This window comes from Triticum urartu, chromosome 5A (genome assembly GCF_056163025.1).
Source record: "Triticum urartu cultivar PI428250 chromosome 5A, HENAU_Tu73, whole genome shotgun sequence".
Classification (NCBI taxonomy): Eukaryota; Viridiplantae; Streptophyta; class Magnoliopsida; order Poales; family Poaceae; genus Triticum; species Triticum urartu.
In genome coordinates this window covers 7,159,377-7,176,950 of record NC_141877.1, presented here as the reverse complement: position 1 = coordinate 7,176,950, position 17,574 = coordinate 7,159,377, and the positions used below count along the sequence as shown (strand labels likewise).

General features: G+C 42.8%; 1 protein-coding gene across 4 annotated transcripts; it reads left to right on the top strand.

The window, feature by feature from the left end:
• Nucleotides 1-11,784: 11,784 nt before the first annotated feature.
• LOC125506841 (uncharacterized) lies at nt 11,785-13,714 on the top strand. Of its 4 annotated transcripts, none has more exons than XM_087525280.1 (2): nt 11,785-12,027; nt 12,621-13,714. In XM_087525280.1, exon 2 carries the CDS (start codon nt 12,622-12,624, stop codon nt 13,426-13,428), a length of 807 nt encoding a protein of 268 aa, XP_087381406.1. In that variant the 5' UTR covers nt 11,785-12,027; nt 12,621; the 3' UTR covers nt 13,429-13,714. The 4 variants fall into 4 exon arrangements, with proteins under 4 accessions (XP_087381406.1, XP_087381405.1, XP_048527506.1 ...); XM_087525279.1 differs by having other exon boundaries at nt 11,785-12,105; XM_048671549.2 differs by having other exon boundaries at nt 11,785-12,136.
• Nucleotides 13,715-17,574: the final 3,860 nt, after the last annotated feature.

The following is a 17,574-nucleotide window of genomic DNA, read 5'->3' as shown; positions in this document are numbered from 1 at the left end:
TTTTTGAAATTTTTATCATTTTCTTTTTTTTTCAAAACTGAAATGGCGATACAGGGGGGGTAGAGTTTGAGAAATGAGCCCTTTAGTCCCGGTTTGAGACACGAACCTGGACTAAAGGGCATCGCACCCATTAGTCCCGGTTCATATCTCAAACCAGGACTAAAGGTCTAATCTTTAGTTTTGGTTTGAGATACGATAGACCTTTAGTCCTGGTTTGAGATACGAATCGGGACTAATGGGTGCGATGCCCTTTAGTCCTGGTTCGTGTCTCAAACCGAGACTAAAGGGCCCATTTGAATCGGGACTAATGCCTTTAGCCGCTCGAGTTTGTAATGCAACCGGGACTAATGTGTATATTGCGCTGTGACCAAAGCCCTGTTTTCTACTAGTGCACCTTCCTGAAAGTGCTATTTTTCCCATGCGTATATGGTTTAATTATTTGGCAATTGAACCTTAGGTGTCGAAAGGATCTGATGCTGAGATACTCGGAATCCAAGAAGGTGATCTTATTGAATGTATGAATGGAAAATGCATTTCTACCACAATTGAGGTGGGTGTATTAGGCATTTGTTAGGTTAATAAAGTGAAAATAAATTATATTTGTGTGATATTCGTTTGCTTCTTGCTCTTGACTTCTATGTTTTTTCTTTCTGAAATTATCAGTTGGAAAATACGTTGATGAGCCTATGTAAAGGCCTTTCAGATAGTCAAAATGGCCATAATGCTGAAGTTTGTATTTCTGTAAGTTCAGTTCTATCCTATATCGATGGTTCGCTTGATCCCTGCCATCCATTCTTTGTAACAAAGTGTTATTAGCAAAATGTTAGCACTGAGAAATGTGTTATGCTAACTCCATAGATTGGGGTTTTTCACACACTCAAAAAATACCGAAGTACCAGAGAGTTGACTGCGAATGTATCAGACCTTGGAGAAGTTATTGCAAGAGGTACACGTCTCCTCTTTTAACTAGTTCCATCTACAAATTATCTAGATTATCACTTCATTCTCAAGTATGTATATTCTGGTTTTTTGTAGATCGATTATATTTTAATTCAAATATGTAAGCTTATGTGCATTGTGCAATACACTCCTATGTGACATCCTTGTGATGCTTACAATGTTATACCACACTATAAACTATATGTTGATATTTTGGGATTTTATATGGTTTTGGTAAATGGGTGGTGTGCAGCAAGTAAATTGTTGAGAACAGAGTTCATCCATGTTTTTTTTACCAAAGCATGCATGCTCCATGTTTCTTTGCTTTAGCTGCAGCTTTCTTCACTGGAGTTATCTTCTCATTTCCTTTGGCAGTGGCCTTTTTCATAGATGTTTGCTTAGTAGGAGTCATGTTCACAGAAGTTTTCTTCCTAGAGTTAGGAAAACAATACACTAATACAGTTACAGGTTCTTCAATCTATTTCCACATGTAAATATGTACAAATCAGGTTAATACCTCTTGTAATTAGCTATAGGTTCTATATCATCTACAGATTACTCAACAACCCCTTGAGCACTTCTTTCCCGAAATGCTTATTGAGCCAAAGACACTACAGTGAGCAGTAAAAATGTGACTAAAAACATGTTCATTACTCCACCTCCTTGGAGTTTGTTCTCGAGCTTCTACATGTTCTTCAACCACTTGCGCATATTTGTCTCTGCAATGATTTATAAGATAAAACATAGTACTCAGTACTAAGCAATGATATGTAAAGCAAATCAACATGAGAGAACACATTAGTTTGAAGTTGGGTCCTCGTCAACATCAGATAAGATCATAAGAATTATTGTTCGGGTTCCGGCTCCTTGTACACGCCCTTGAGATAACATGAACTTATCTCTGCTTCAAACTCATTCTCCAAGCATTTGTATTGATCCCGATTCTTTTGCTCCATGCATTTAGTTGCTTCATTACACTTAGCAAGATTGGGCCTTCCAGCCTCCTACCTGTTTGTCTCCTCACATTAAACTTACCCATAATGAGCTCTCTTATGCAGCCTTTTTAAGTCCTTAATTTGTTTGCTGCATTTTTTTCTAACCATGCAAAAAGGGCTGCGCATTTCAACGGAAAAAAGAAAGGCCTCCCCCGCAAAAAAAAGGCCACTACTAGCCGTCGGTCGACCCGCCCAAAATTTGGCCGGTTGTACCGCATGCGTATGATCTTTTCGGCCACAACAGATTACGTCTGTCTTTCCCTTTTCACCACGCGCACAGCCATTTCGATCCAGCCGGCGGTGATTAGCGAAACTGCTCGTCCTTGTGCACACGCTCCTCGCGACACCCCGGCCGGCCTTTGCGGCAGCCATCTTGTAGCGCTCTGCCGTTGGTCATTGCCGGCCAGCACACGGCCGCCATCTCGTAGCGCTCCGTCGTTGCTCGTCATCAGCCAGCACACGGTCACCATAGTCGCAGTACGTGCTCGCCGTTGCCGTTACCGAAGAACGTAGCCGCAACACCCCAGTTGACGGTGTTCCAGCGCGCGGTGTGGAGGTCCCAGCAGGCGGCCGACGTGGTCACAGCACATGCTCGCCGCTGTCGTGGCGGTAGCCGTGGTCGCAGCACCCCGGCCGTGGGGTTCTAACACGTGGATGTTGAGGTCCCAGCTTTTGGCCTCCATGGTTCCAGCATTTTGCGGCCATGGTGGCAGTACACGGCCGTACTTGTTCCAGCACACACCTGCCGTGTCATAGCAAGCAAAACATCCATGGTCGTACCACTCCAGTCACACTGTCGCCGGACCAAGCATGCAGCGCCACCCGTTTGCAACTCCTTGTGCTCGTGCTTGCAGCCTCGGTGGCGACGGGCGTCGCCGGTTGCAGGTCCGGCTTACACGGTCGTAGCATCACCAAACGGTTGCAGCTCTGGTACACGTGGTTGTAACTTCTTCGATACACGGTTGTAGCATACGCCAACGATAGGCGTCGCAGCGGAACCAACCGTGGTACGTCCCCGATAGCAACGCACTGTGGACGGCATACTTCGAGCGGCGCCACGAGGAGCAGATCGCCCTCACCAACGGTGCCGAGCCCGCGGCTGCCACAACTTCGAGGGGAGGCGCCGATGGTGGGGCGTTCCAGGCCGCACCCTCGAGGCCGTCCTCGAGCACATCGAGGCTGACAACACGCCGCGCTTGGAGTACCCGGCGCCCCCCTCCTCTCGCCGCCGCGGCGAATGGAGACAGGGACAACATCGTCTTTGGGCTCTGGCTCTCTGTCCGCCGGCTCGCCGGCGCTTCGCCTCGTCAAGCCGAAGCCACAAGAGACGTCACTGGGCGCCGCACTCGCGGCGGCGCCCTTGTCATCAGTGAGGGAGGCCGCCCCTCTCCTTCTTCCTACTGCCTCATCCGACCGAAGACCAAGCTGGGTTTGCTCCCCGTGAAGAAGATGCACGAGGCCATGGCCGCCGCCGACGAGACCGCCCTCAAGTGGGCGAAGGCGGACTACGTCCGCGAGCAGATGGACTGCCAGCGTCAAGCCTTCGAGGAGATCGTCGCTCAGCGCCGCGGACGCGAGGAGGGCGGCGTGGTCGTCCTTGATAGCGACGACGAGGATGCGCCCGGGCCGTCCAACCCCCCCCCCCCCCCCCCCCCCCCCCGCGCATTGGCCAGAGATGCTCTTAGCATTGGCCAGACTCCACAATTTGTAAACCACTTTAAGCTTATTATACATGCCCTGAAGAGCTTCTGATCGAAGCAAGAAGTCCTGAAGAGCTGAAGCCTCACGGAACTTTTTCATGAAGTTGCCATATCAATGTCTCGTACACTCCTTATGTTAACAATCACAGATGCATCTGAATACAGCAGTCTCTAACCCCTTGTGAGTATCATTTAATATTGTTGGCAAAGGGCCAAATAAACTCGGCAAAGTGTACCCGATGTACACCTCTCAGACAAACATGATTTTGCCAAGAACCAAACGTTAGACACTCGGCAAACAGTGCGTCTCGGCAATATAAAGCTAATTCACGGACAACAGACGGAGACGGTTGTTGCCACGTGGCGCAGCATTGCCGAGAGCAAAGGAATGCCTCTCAGGAGACAACAATAAGCACGATGCCACCACGTGTCCAGTCACTTGACGGGCCGGACCCACGGCCTAAGCCGAGCCCAGAATTTGCCGAGAGCCATGCTCGGGAAATTAAACGAATAGTAAACTACCATGTGTCCACCACCGACAGGCGACCCATGGCCTACCCCGAGTACATGCTAGAGCAATGCTCGGCAAAGCAAACAAATAGAAAATTGCCACGTGTCCACCACCTGACAGGTGGGCCCCACGGCCTACCGTGAGGAGTACTATTACCCACCAATAATTAGCGGTAGTATTGTTCCCTTAAGCGGAAGTACTGTTTGTGCGGTACTTCCGTTGTTGTGCTGCGCGTATTACTATGGGGAGTTCTGTTACCCATCAATAATTAGCGGTTGTACTGTTTTCTTTAGCGGTTGTACCGCTTGAGCTTTTCCAAAACATAACGGTTGGATTCTCCTTCTGGCTATATAAGGTGAGTCTTCTTCCCCATTGACCCTGACATTCTTAACCAAGTTTTCTCCCATTATTGTTGACCTCTTGGAGCTTGCTTTATCATTATTCCCCCCATGAGGAAAAAGTGAGAGGAGATCTATTTCTACATTCTCCACCAACTCGTCTCTCCTCTTAGTGAGGGGAACCTTAAGGATCTAGATCCTGGAGTTCTTTTTTGTTCTTCTTGTTCTTCCTCTCATATTCCTCCATAATTTTCGTTGTTTTGGTGCGATTTGAGAGTGAGGGATTTGAGCACTTCGTGTGTTCTTGCTTTGCATTAGTTGCATCAGTTCGAGTTTCTCCACGGTGATACGTGGAAGTGAATTAAGTTGAGAAGCTTATTACTCTTGGGTGTTTGGGCACCCTAGAGCTTGTGCCTCTTTGGTTCTTGGGTGCTCTAGACGGTTGGTGGAGTCGCGAAGCTCAATCAATGTGGTGTAAAGCTACGGGCAAGCTTCAGGGTCTCCAATTAAGTTGTGGATATTGCCCCGACCAATTTGTACAGGTTCGATGAATGCCCCCAAGGGTCGCCAATTGTACGGGTTCGGTGACCACCCTGAAGGGTCCCTTAGTGCAGTCACGACACCTTGCATTGTGCGAGGGTGTGAGGATAATACAGTGGCCCCACAGCATTGTGCCTCCACAACACTCCAATAAAGATTAGCATCCGCAATGGTGTGAACTTCGAGATACATCATCGTCTCTGCATGCCTCAGTTATCTCTTAGCGAGTCATTTACTTATGCACTTACTTTGTGACAACCTTCGTGCTTGAAGTTATATATCTTGCTATCACTTAGTTTTTTTATCTTGCTTAGCATAAGTCGTTGGTGCACATGGTTGAGCCTAGTGTGTTTAGGTTTTATGGTTGGTAAATTAAACATTAGGTTTATTCCGCATTTATTCAAGTCTAAACCATAATTATTTTATAACACCTATTCACACCCCCCCTCTGGGTGATATCCATGTCCTTTCAATCTTCACCATCACCATCTTCATCATCAACCCTAGTTCATCCATCTATTCAATCTATGTATCATAACCTCAAATCGGTTGCTGAGAGTACTTTTTTGTGTTGATTACATCTTGTAGTTGATGCTTAGGTATTTTATCGATGAAAGACTGTTATGTTCAAATTGTTTACCATCTATTCATACCCAGTTACCCACTGATCATGATCCATATGATGTTCCGTGAGTAGATTTAGTAGTTCTTGAGGACATGGGAGAAGTCTTGTTGCTAGTAATCATGTGATGTTGGATATCGTTTAATGTTTTGAATATCGTTTAGTGTTCGAACAAATGATGGCGACACTAATGACTTTCTGATGAAAATAGGATGGCACTAGGGTTAGCTTTGATCCCTTATCTTTTTTACTTTGGTGATGGATGAGATCACTAGAGATATACAAGGAGATATTCCATTGTGTATGCTCTTTACGGATGATGTGATGCTAGTCGATGATAGTTGGACGGTGGTTAATAGGAAGTTAGAGCTATGGAGACAAACCCTGGAGTTGAAAGGTTTCAGACTTACTAGAATTAAAACCGAGTACATGAGGTGTGGTTTCAGTACAACTAGGCACGAGGAGGAGGAAGTTAGCCTTGATGGGCAAGTGGTGCCTCGGAAGGACACCTTTAGGTATTTGGGGTCAATGTTGTAGAAGGATGGGGGTATCGATGAGGATGTGAACCATTTAATCAAAGTCGGATTGATCCCTTGTCAGAGAGAATGCCACGTAATCTAAAAGGCAAGTTTTATAGGACGGCGATTCGACCCGCGATGTTGTATGGCACTGACTGTTAGCCCACTAAAAGGCGACATGTTCAACATTTACGTATGAAGCACATGTTCAACAATTATTGTTATGAAGCACATCACTATTGGACACCTAATGGTAAAAAGAATACCAATTGAGAGAGTTTTACATACATATAGTTCTGCCAACACCATCCAGAATATATACACACTTTTAAGCAACATACAACAGAAACACTATTTGAAGCACCAGCATTAATTGGGACTAGGGGAAGACATTGTGGGATTAGTTTGTAGATGATTGGTCGCGAGATTGATAGAAACCTAAACCCCAATTTAAGAATTATTGCACAAGGGGCTGATTTGATCCTAAAGTTAATGCTATGATAGATTTATCTTAATTATTTCTCTTGTATTTGTGAATACTTACATGGAGAATACAATCATAAGTAGTTATTTGTCCAAATAAGGGTAGTACCTTAGTGCATGTCTACCCGCACAACACTTATCAAAACAACAGAAGGTAACTCAATGGAATTTGGTGAAAGTGACTTGGCGAAATTTTTGTGTGTCCTCAAGAGCGTTTTAATCACTATAAGAAACACATCCACTTGTCCTTAGCATATGTGGGCCACTAGCTGCACTTTATTGTTCTTGTTATTGTTTACCGTCTTATGAATTATCTTACTATCGAACATCCTATCGAATTACTTTTATAACTTTTGTAGTGAAACCTTGCTAAAAAAAATCTTGTTAATTCCTTTTGCTCCTCTTTGGGTTTAACGCTCTTACTTATCAAAGAGGCTGCCATAGATACCATATACTTGTCATTCATCAGCCGTCCAATGAATGGTCATTAACCTGTCGCTGTTGTTAACTATAGCAGGTCGGTGTTGTGTTTCCTGATACACACAAAATTGACACCACACATGATTATTATTATGAAGCCCATCACTATAGTTCTGCATATATAGTTCTGCCAGCACCATTCACAACTTATACACACTTTTAAGCAACATACAACAAAAACACTATTTGAAGCATGACAAACAGAAGTTTCACTAGGCTAAGAACAAAACTTCAAATCAACTAAGTAACTATGCTCGCTCAAAATGGATGGAGTGCTCTACTTCACTTCGTTGTGTGGAGCCATCTCCTTGCTTGATGAATTTACCAATTGTTTGTTTATTTCCTTCCTTTTTTCATAGTTTCATTCATGAAGATTTAATAAATATCTTGAAGATTTATTGAAAGTAAAGAACACTTTTTAAATTTACAAATTTATTGAAAGTTCATGCACATTTTTCAACTCTATGAATATTTTCTAATTTGTGAAGCTTTTTCTAATTCACGAACATTGTTTGAGATCCACTCATATTTTGTAAGTTCACGAATATTTTTTAACAATTATGGTTTTGTTAATGTGCAACATTTTTTAAATCTATGAACATTTTTTGATTTAACAATCTTTTTCAAATAAATAAATGATAGCCATTTTTTCTGAGCTAGCACAGGATTGAAGGGGAAAAACCTAAGCGAATGAGGGAGCACGAAGCCGAGTTGAGCGAGCAAGGGCTTCAAGGGACCACATAACAATTTCATCCTGTCAACATGGAATAGGTGCTCCCAAGGGACATCGACGGACACTGACACCGAAACGTGAAGGAAATAACATGCTAGAGAAAAAAAGTTATTCCCACATGCGTCAAATAAGAGGGTGACACACAGGGGCATCGAGACTCAGCCGGCCCATTGGCGCTCGATAGGTTCTCGAACAACATATTGAAGGGAATGCTTTTTTTCATTCTAGTTTCCAACTTTTTTGGTCTTTACTTAGTTTTTCAATCATTTTTTTAGAAACACATCAAAATTTAATTTGTTTTGAAAGTAGCACTTTCTAAATCTGAATATTTTCTTAGATCACTATTTGGAAACATGAACATTTTTTTGGAAAAAAACGAGAATAGTTTTTAAAACTTTTGTGAATTTCTTTTTTTTCTACTGTCATTATTTGTTTTTTCTTGGTTTCTTCAGTTTTCTACTGCTTTTTTGTTTTGCCTTTTGCCTTTTCTTTTTCTTTTTTCTTCATGTTTTTCTAGGTCTTCATGGGATTTTTCAGTTTTTTCTTTTCTTTGGTTTTGTTTCTTTTTTCTAGTATTTGTTGGTTTTGTCTGATTTTCATTTGGTTCTTAATTTTCTTCTATTTTTTTTGGTTTTTCAACATATATCTACCTTTTCCCCACACAATGTACTTTTTTGTATATATCAAAAACAGTTATGCATGTTTTAACATTTATAAATAAATGATTAACATATTTTATATTAGAAGTTCTGATATCTACGTTGTCATATACGGATATTTTTTGTATACATAGGAAACATTTTTTCTGAATGTTTAATATTTTTCAAAATAAACGATTAACATTTTTATATTTTTTGCTCTGATGTCTACTTTTTTTCATACATGTTGTACGCTCTTTATTATACACCTGAAACATTTTTTATGCATGCTAATTTTTTTCCCAAATACATGATAACGAATTTTTAAAATATATGTTTTTGTGGGGTTTTTTTGGCCCCATGTCTACTTTTTCTTGGTACACAATGTATATTTTTCGAGCACACATGAAACATTTTTCTGATACATGTTGGAAAATTTTCAAATATATGTTAAAGAGTTTTTAAAATATATGTTTCTTTCTGGTTTTTATTTATTTTTTTTCTGCACTCACGTCTTCTTTTTCTAGGCATACAATGTGCATTTTTAGAGCACACATGAAACATTTTGGTGATAGATGTTGGACATTTTTCAAATACATTAAGTAGATTGTGTAAATACATTGTTTTTCAAATGTACCTTTTTAAACACCTTTTCAAATACACGATAATATTTTTCCAAATACAGTTGTACATTTTTTTCTGAACTGTGCAAAAGATTAACATTGTATAGACATTTTTTAAAACTTGTGAACATGATTAAGATTTTTTTTATTTTAATAAACATTTTTTACAATGTATAAACAATTCTCTCACACATAACTAACATTTGTCGAACAAATGATTAACATGATCCACTTTTTTGTTTCACTTCTGTACATTTTCCTTGTGCATTTAAAAAAAATCATACACATGAATAACTTTTTTTTGCACACATGATTCATGTTTTCGAATTGCATGAACATTTTTTTACAATGTATAACATTTTCCACACACATGATTAATATTTTTCGTAAACATGACTAACATGTTCCACTTGTTTTGTTTCACATTTATACATTTTTTGTGTGCATCAAATACATTTTTGATACACATTTAACATTTTCAAATGTAAGATTAGCAATTTTTTCGCACATATGAATCATTTTTGTCAATTAAATGAGCATTTTTTAGAATATATAGACATTTTTCGTACACATGATTAGCACATTCTACTATTTTGTTTCACATTTATACATTTTTATGTGCATCAAAAATATTTTTGTATACACATTTAACATTTTGAAATGCAAGATTAACATTTGTAAAAATTGTATGTTAATTTTTTTATACTATAAACAAAGTGAAAAAATAAAGCAAAAAAACAAAAACAAAAACATGAATAAAAATGAAAGAAGAAATAAAACAAAAAAGCCAACTGGTGAGTGGTGGCCATTGGGCCAGCCCAATACGTGCGCCACTGCATGTGAGCCATGATATGGCTCGTAGTAGAGGGCACACAGCAACGCCCATAGCCAACCCCGACAGGACACAGGAGCTCCCTAAAAAAGTACTTCACCACCGACACGTTCGAGAAAATCCTGAACTGGATTGATCTGGCGATGAAATCCCAGGCCCCGACACAGCGGTTGGCGACGAGACCTCGGAGCTGATCCCGCGACCCATTAATCGAGCCATGACCGGCGACGGAACTCTATAATCGACCCACATGTTGTCGGCAACGAAATGGTAAACTTGATCCTGCAACCCACCGACCGGTGACTCCCACCGGCGTCCTTGGGTACGTCCTCCTCCACCCATTGGCGGACCTAGAGGTGTGCCTGGCGTGCCGTGGCACACCCATAGTGACTCATGGTTGGATGATTAGGAGGATAGTGTCTTCAGCCCACCAGAGTTCAAGTCCTAAATTTGACACCGCTACTTGCATTTTTTTGAATGTTTTTCCTATTTGACACACTTTGCATCGAGTAGTCGATCCGCATAGACCCGATCAAGCTAGCGATTGAACTGGGTCAGACCATCTTAGAAGCTAACGAGCACCGTATCCGATTTTGGGAACATACTGGAAGGTTTCAACTTGGTTTTTCCGGTTTTGTGAACATTCCAGAAAGTTCCTGAACTGATTTTACTCGTTTTTTCCTTACTAATGGTTTTTTTATTATTTGTTTTATCTTTTTACTTTTTTCTGTTTCTTTTTCTTTTCTTCTTTTATTTTTGTTCCTTTTCTTTTCTTTATGCTTTTATTCAGAATTTCAAAACTTTTTTGGAAAAAATTGGGGATTTACATAAATATTTCCGTTAAAAAAACTTGTTTGCTAATTTTAAAGGATGTTCATGTTTCCAAATTTTGTTTGGAAGATTCAAAAAATGTTCTTGTTTTAAAATTCTTCACAAATTTCAAAAAATTCATGTTAAAAAATTTTATTCCAGAGTTCAAAAAATGTTCCCATTTCAATAATTGTTTGCATATTTCAAAATTGTTCGTATTTTCAAATTTTGTTCCAGAGTGTTTAAAAATGTTTGTGTGTCCAAATTTTGTTTGGAATTTTAAAAATGTTTGTTTTTTAAAATTTTGTTTGCGGCGTTTCAAAAAATGCTCATGTTTTCCAAAAGTTTTTGTTACTTTAGAAAATGTTCCCTTTTGAAAAAATGTTCGCGTTTTAAATTTTTTCCCAGAGGTTCCAAATGGCGTTCATTATGTTCAAAAACTGTTCCCGGTTTTCAAAAGTGTTTGAGTTTTTTACGAGTTTGTTCAAAAATTTCATAGGACATTCCCCTTTTTGTTCAAACGAATGTCTGCGTTTGAAATTTAAGAAAAAACTCAGATCTGTGATGGTTTTGGTTCCTAATTGTTTCGCACAGCTCAATATTCAGATAAGCTTGCTAGCTCAAGTGGTAATAGCAGGTCATTTGGAACTGGACCTCCTGCATTTGATCCCTACAGAACGTGACTTATTTTGAGTTCTACAGAGCTACAGTCGCTAGCTAGGGCTGTCCGAGTCGAATATCCGCCTGTGCGTGCGGCCGGCAATTTGCCGTAAAGAGCGGCAGATAGGAGGTCCCTTATTTTAGGCCTTTCAGAATGTGCGTTCAGTGGGAGGAGATGTTCCCGGGGACAGACTATGGAAGCGTCTATCGCGACTTCGTTTATCTCAAGATAAGATGATGTGCTAGTTCAGTTTCTTAGGCGCATATAAGGCTAGAGTGCGCGTAATATGTCAGCCCAAACTGAATTGAGCCGAGGCCCAACTGATATTCTGCCGTCACATCACATGTGAGCGAGCCGGTTCCTAAGAAAAAAAATCACATCTGAGCCCACAGCCCACAGCGACGCGACCTAGTCACCAGTCACCAGGACGCGCCGCCGCTCGGCGCTTACCCAGTCTGCCGCCGCCGCTCCTTCTCATCGGTAGTTCGGCGCTGACCGCCGGTGGCCGGAGGCCCGAAGCAACCGCCGCGACCCGCCGACCCGCCGAGCCGGACCAGACGGTCGCACTGCCGCTCAGGAGGAGCTCCTCTCGCCCGCGCCTCCGGTACCGACGGTCGACGCCCTCGTCTCCTCCGACCCTCCCCGCTCCCAGTGCCGGCCGTGGCCTCGGCCTCGTGGGTGAGTTACTGCTGTCCCGTGCCTACCCCCTCCATGTACTGCTTGCTATTTGCTTGATTGTACTGATGGTAGAGCACTAGAGTTCATATCATTTTTGCATCAATGGATCCAATGAATGATTGGATCAATTTGATGAAGAAGAAGAGACGGATGCAGAGTAGTTATGTTCGCATCACTTCTGCTTGTGTAAATATAAATTTGTTTGCATCAGAGTGAAACTACAACTCAAAAGCTCACAGCCAATGAACAGACTGCATGCATATGAGCACAGCCAAATGGACTGAGTATTTAGTAATGTTTGTTGCACTGCCTTTCGATGTTCTTAAACATTCACAAATGTCATATGATGTTTTTTTTTCTTCTGTTAAAAGAGTATTTTCGACAATGAATCTAGTGAAAAATAAGTTCCTAGGTCCATCACTGCCTCCACCTTGTACTTTCCCCCAATTCCCTCCTGCTTTCCAGTATTCGCTGGTTATTCATCACCCATTGATCCCAAATCGACTCTTTTCCCTGCAGCATGATGGCGGAAGAGGACGTTGACTGGACACAGGTGTTTGATCGGGTCAAAGGTTCAATCTTTTCCATCCAGTTTGCTCCGAAACAAGACCAGCTCGAAGAACTCAAAATCCTGGCTGATGAGGTCAAGACAGTAAAAGATAAAGAATCGCGGTACGACAAGGTCAGGAATGGGCATTCTTCTACTGGTTTTGCCTACTATTCTAGACCAACCGGACTGCTAATCATGACAAGTGCACACGGTTTGAGCCATCTCTTCAATGCGTCTCGACCTTTGACACGAGAGACACTGGATATGATGGACATTACTGTCTTATGTGATCACCAGGAAGAAACTATTCAGGAAGCTAGGTTGGTTAATGCTGTCAGGAAGTACGGCACTGCAACAGTAGCTGGGGTTGATTCAGGTGAAGATACAATTGTTCTGAGTGTTGAGAACAGCAGCCTCAAGAATTACTCAGACGATGGCGTATGCGCCCAAGCACACCCTACCCTTGAGATCTCTGCCAAAACTCCAATAAATCATAGGCAGTGCATGATGGTGTCTTGGCCGTCCAATATGCCTAGAATGGTCTCTATAGGTACAACTGTTTCTTCAAGGGGGATTGACATGCCCGATCCTTTGGGGTACAACATGAATGTATTGGAAGTCGACATGAGAACTGCTGAGAGCTCGTCCGGGGCGCCACTGTTCAACTCAAACGGCGAGGTCATTGGTATTCTGCAAGGGAGACTGAGTCGGACCCGCTCGATCTTCGTGGCGGGGTCACATCTGCATGGATGGGTCCAAGCAGCTCATGGCGCATGAGTTAAAGCTGCAAATCGTCGACCAAAATAGAATTTAGGCTCTATTTATCTTGGCATGTAGTAATTCTCTGTTAGTAACACTCATTCCGTATGTTAAGACATTAATTTATGTCTCCTCTTGCCTTGGTTTGGCGGTTGGGTCGCCTGTGCTAGTGGCAAACAAAAAACTGTTAGTAGTATGTAGCATCCATAATTGCCAATGGTAAGTGTAAGTCTCGGAAGTACAGTATGACAGAAACCGCAGGCATGTGTTCTTCAGATATGCTTATGTGATGTTTATTCCTCCCTCATCCATGCGTTTTCTCTTCTTTTTTCAGATATGTTGTGTGTTTGGTAAGTGTACGATCTATGTTTCACCAGCAGGGGGCTGTGCTTCTTTTTCTCGAGATGCCTCAGCTGTATATTAGTCCCATTTTCTGTACTTTCAGAGCTAGTTTGGTATTAGATTAGTTTGTACTTTGTACAGCTAGTTTGGGTTCAGAATCAGGATTGGGAATGTTGGCCGCTCCTACCTGATTGCTATTAGAGTGTTTTCATTCTTCTTCTGGTTTGGTCTACGTTTACATGCCCATCTAGTGGGGGCTGTGCTGTTTTCTGAATGTGAGGTTAGCCAAGAGTTTGGTTCAGAGTCTGAATGTGAGGTTAGCCAAGAGTGTTTGGTTCAGAGACATGATCGAAAATGCGGGTAGCTGCTAGCACAGTTCGTAGAACTTTTGATTCTTGTGCCGTTTTTGCTATATTATCCGTCGTGCAGCAATTTTTGTGATCATCATTCATCTGTCGTATAGCTAGATTCGCGCACTGCTATGTTGCTTCAGGCATGGTCTTCACTGCAGTTATGCACGGACACAAAAGTTTTTTTCATTTATTGAGTGAGGTGTACAGGTCCTATATACCTTACCTGTCTATAAATTTCAGCGTAGGTGCATCATTTTTTGTAACTCCTTTCGTGAACTCATTTAGTGTCTCACTGTTTTGTACATGCATGGTTGAGACGTTCAGATGGGATTTATGTAACCAATCTCTTTTCCATTTTTCGTGAGCAGTATATGTTAGCTGGTTATGTAGCATTGCTTTATTAAGTCGTCGCAATGTTTTCCGCTGGGATTTAGCCAAACTGTTTGTGTGGTTCAGAAGCTCAGATGGGATTTCTGCTTTGGTATCTGCAGTGTTCTATATTCAGACATCACTGTTCAGGCTTTTGAGAGAAGGTGCTAGCCAAGTGTTCAGAAGCTTTTTCATTCATATAATTTTGAGATCAGAGCATGTGTTGTCATTTTTTATTTTCCGGGTTATCATAAGCATCATTGTTAAGTCCCAGGTCATCCAAAGTCATCTGTTAGTCACAGTTAAGGTTTAATTCTGTTTCTCTAGACAGCTTGCTTATTTATCATTGTTCATAGTTTCATTCTTCTCAGTTATTGTTCAGTATTCGCTAATTAAGTTTTCAATCCTAGGTTTTTCTTTTACCTTCTCCTGAATAAAGAAATCTCAGCTACTAACATGCATGTTCAAGTGGATTGATTATTTTTGCAGTATTTTTTTTCGTGGTCCTCTCGCCTGCAAGTCGTGAGTGGGCAACACCTTGCTTCTGGATTGGCTGACTGCGTTCTGCTGGACTACCAACGTTTTGAGCAGCTCCACGCAAGCGTTGAATCTCTCCCGATCTGAGTGATCATCGCCAAGTTGGATGTTTTCCAGCCCTTCAGTTGCAGCCGTCATGTTGTCATGTTCTTGCCCTGGGTGCAGAAAGACGCTGCATTGGGGGTCCGCGCCCCGCCCCTGATGGTGTTGCAGATGTTCCTGCCAGATCGGCCACGGTATCAGTCTGCAAGCGTGTGAATCGTGATGGCCGGTCCCGGACGAGCTCCATGGAGGCCAGGAGCTCGTTCTGCCTTCGGCAGGAGAGCGTTCGCCTTGTGCTGGCGGGAGATAACCTTCTGAATTTTTGTCCACTTTTGTAAGACGTTTTAGACATTTAAAACAAAACGGAGGGAGTAGCTTTTACATGGCAGCATTGGTACCATGCAGCGACGCCAGGTTAGCAACAAAACTCAGTGAGCCAAAAAAAAAAATCTGACCCGGAGTATAGGTGTTGTTCATTCGGAAAGAACATCAGAAGGATGATGAGGGAAATGTAACTTGATGGTAAACTTGCCTAGAATAAGCCTAGAGTAAAGTGAATTCACCGAACTTGTCAGACACTGAGTGAGGCCAAACTATTTGATCTGAAGTCATTGAGAGTAGCGGGAAATGGGCAATGAGGACTTGGCATTCCACGAACTCCCCATGATACAAGGACCGATGGAACTGAGGTCCCAATTAACAGAGAGCTCCGTACTGAAAATCTCTTGATGGTCACAATAATTCCACCAACTCTTTAAGGGAGGCATCGACAAATATGGCGTTGCCATAGCAGCCCTGGACTCATTGACCTTGTGCATCACGCCTGTATCATCCACCAGAGCCTTGATTCGCTTTTTTCCGTGCCCTCCAGACCGCCTTCCAGTGAAAAAACATGTGTTGTGGTCCTCCTCGTGCAGCCATGCAATGCGATACCTCTGCATCCACAACATTTCCTCACAATACAAAAGTTCATTCATACGATCATTCGTCTCCCTTCTTTCTTTTTGATACATTCATAGACACAAGCTGGTCAAGGCGAGAACGAGACTTATTGATCTCTTTAATCACATTACCAAAAAAATTGCTGCTCCAGTCCTCAAGCTTTTTCATCATGCTATTAAGGTCGGCCGCAACGTCGCCCAGGTAAAGCATAGATCCCAACTCCATCCACGTATTCATGATGACCTCAGGGAGCGCCGGGTCTCTCTCCCACATCACCTCATATTGGCGACATCTCCTGCGAGTCACCGGAGGGGGCTCGTCCATCATGAACTTGAGCATGATGGCAAGGTACGGTGGTCCGACCTAGGCGCTACAAGGTGTTACCTTGACGTCCGAGAAGGTGTCCGCCAGGTGTTGTTAGCCATGGCACGGTCCAGCCGAACCTTGATGTTAGCCCTTCCACTTTGACTGTTATCATATGTATAGGGAAGACCTGCAAAACCGAGATCACCAAGGACAATGACTTCCAGACCATCACGAAAATCAATCATTTGACCTGCTCACCGAGGAGTTTCGGAGAAGTGTTCGAAGCTCCACATAGCCTCGTTGAAGTCTCCAACCACAGGCCACGGCATGTTGGCCTGCTGGTGAAGATCGCAATGGAGGGACCACATGTCATGATGGTCCTCCGTCCGGGGCTCGCCGTAGACGCAGGTAAGCCTCCAAGGTGGCTCATCCACCGCAACAGTCACATACACATCAATATATCTTTTATTTGTAGCTTTTACATCAAGACTCAACGACTCATGCCAATACAAAGCAAGCCTGTCACTAAGACCAACATTAAGATCAACACTATCAAAACCACTTAAACCTGATCGAGCACAGTACCTTTCAATTTTAATTCTTAAACTCATGAGATCACGAACTGTCCGTGGCTTACTATATGCATTGCTCCTGACGGGGCGCTGGGCCGGCTGCCTCCGTAGTGTTGGTCCTCTCCTGCATATCTTGGTCGTGGATTTCCCCTCCTCCCTCGGACTAGTATCGCTCCTGAAGCCCCTCCGTCTTGCACTTTTTTGGTGTACCTGAAAGCAAGGGGTCGGCCAAAGTGGTTATGTTAGAACTTAAGGATTACACCACCAAAGCTTGGTTGTCGTCCGCCAGCCTAGAGCCTATCACATGGTCATCACCCGTCTTGCGTTTGCCCAGAGTTGAGAGGTCATCAGATAGATCCGCCTCCGTCATCTTTGCGCCATACGACAGATTCCGCAACCGTGGAATAATATCGGAGCTCCTTGTTTGAGATTGGGCCGTGTTCTGGGCATTCATGCTACTAGTCTGACTAGCTCATGCATTGCGCTATGCTTTCACAGGGTCACTTCTCCACTTCATAGGAACGTATAGGTCAGTAAGCCAAAGTTTTCTTCATACCATCATAAGCTTCAATGATTAGAGGATCGATCATGTTCATACTATCACGACCCTCCCTTCAAAACTCGTACCATATCATCTTCGCAACCAAAGTGAACAAGGTACTTGTTGTGCCCTAGATAGGTGTAATCCAGGTCCTCCTTCA

Excerpts from the sequence above, each read along its gene's own strand:
- LOC125506841 (XM_087525280.1), top strand. The coding sequence starts at position 12,622 with ATGATGGCGGAAGAGGACGTTGACTGGACACAGGTGTTTGATCGGGTC.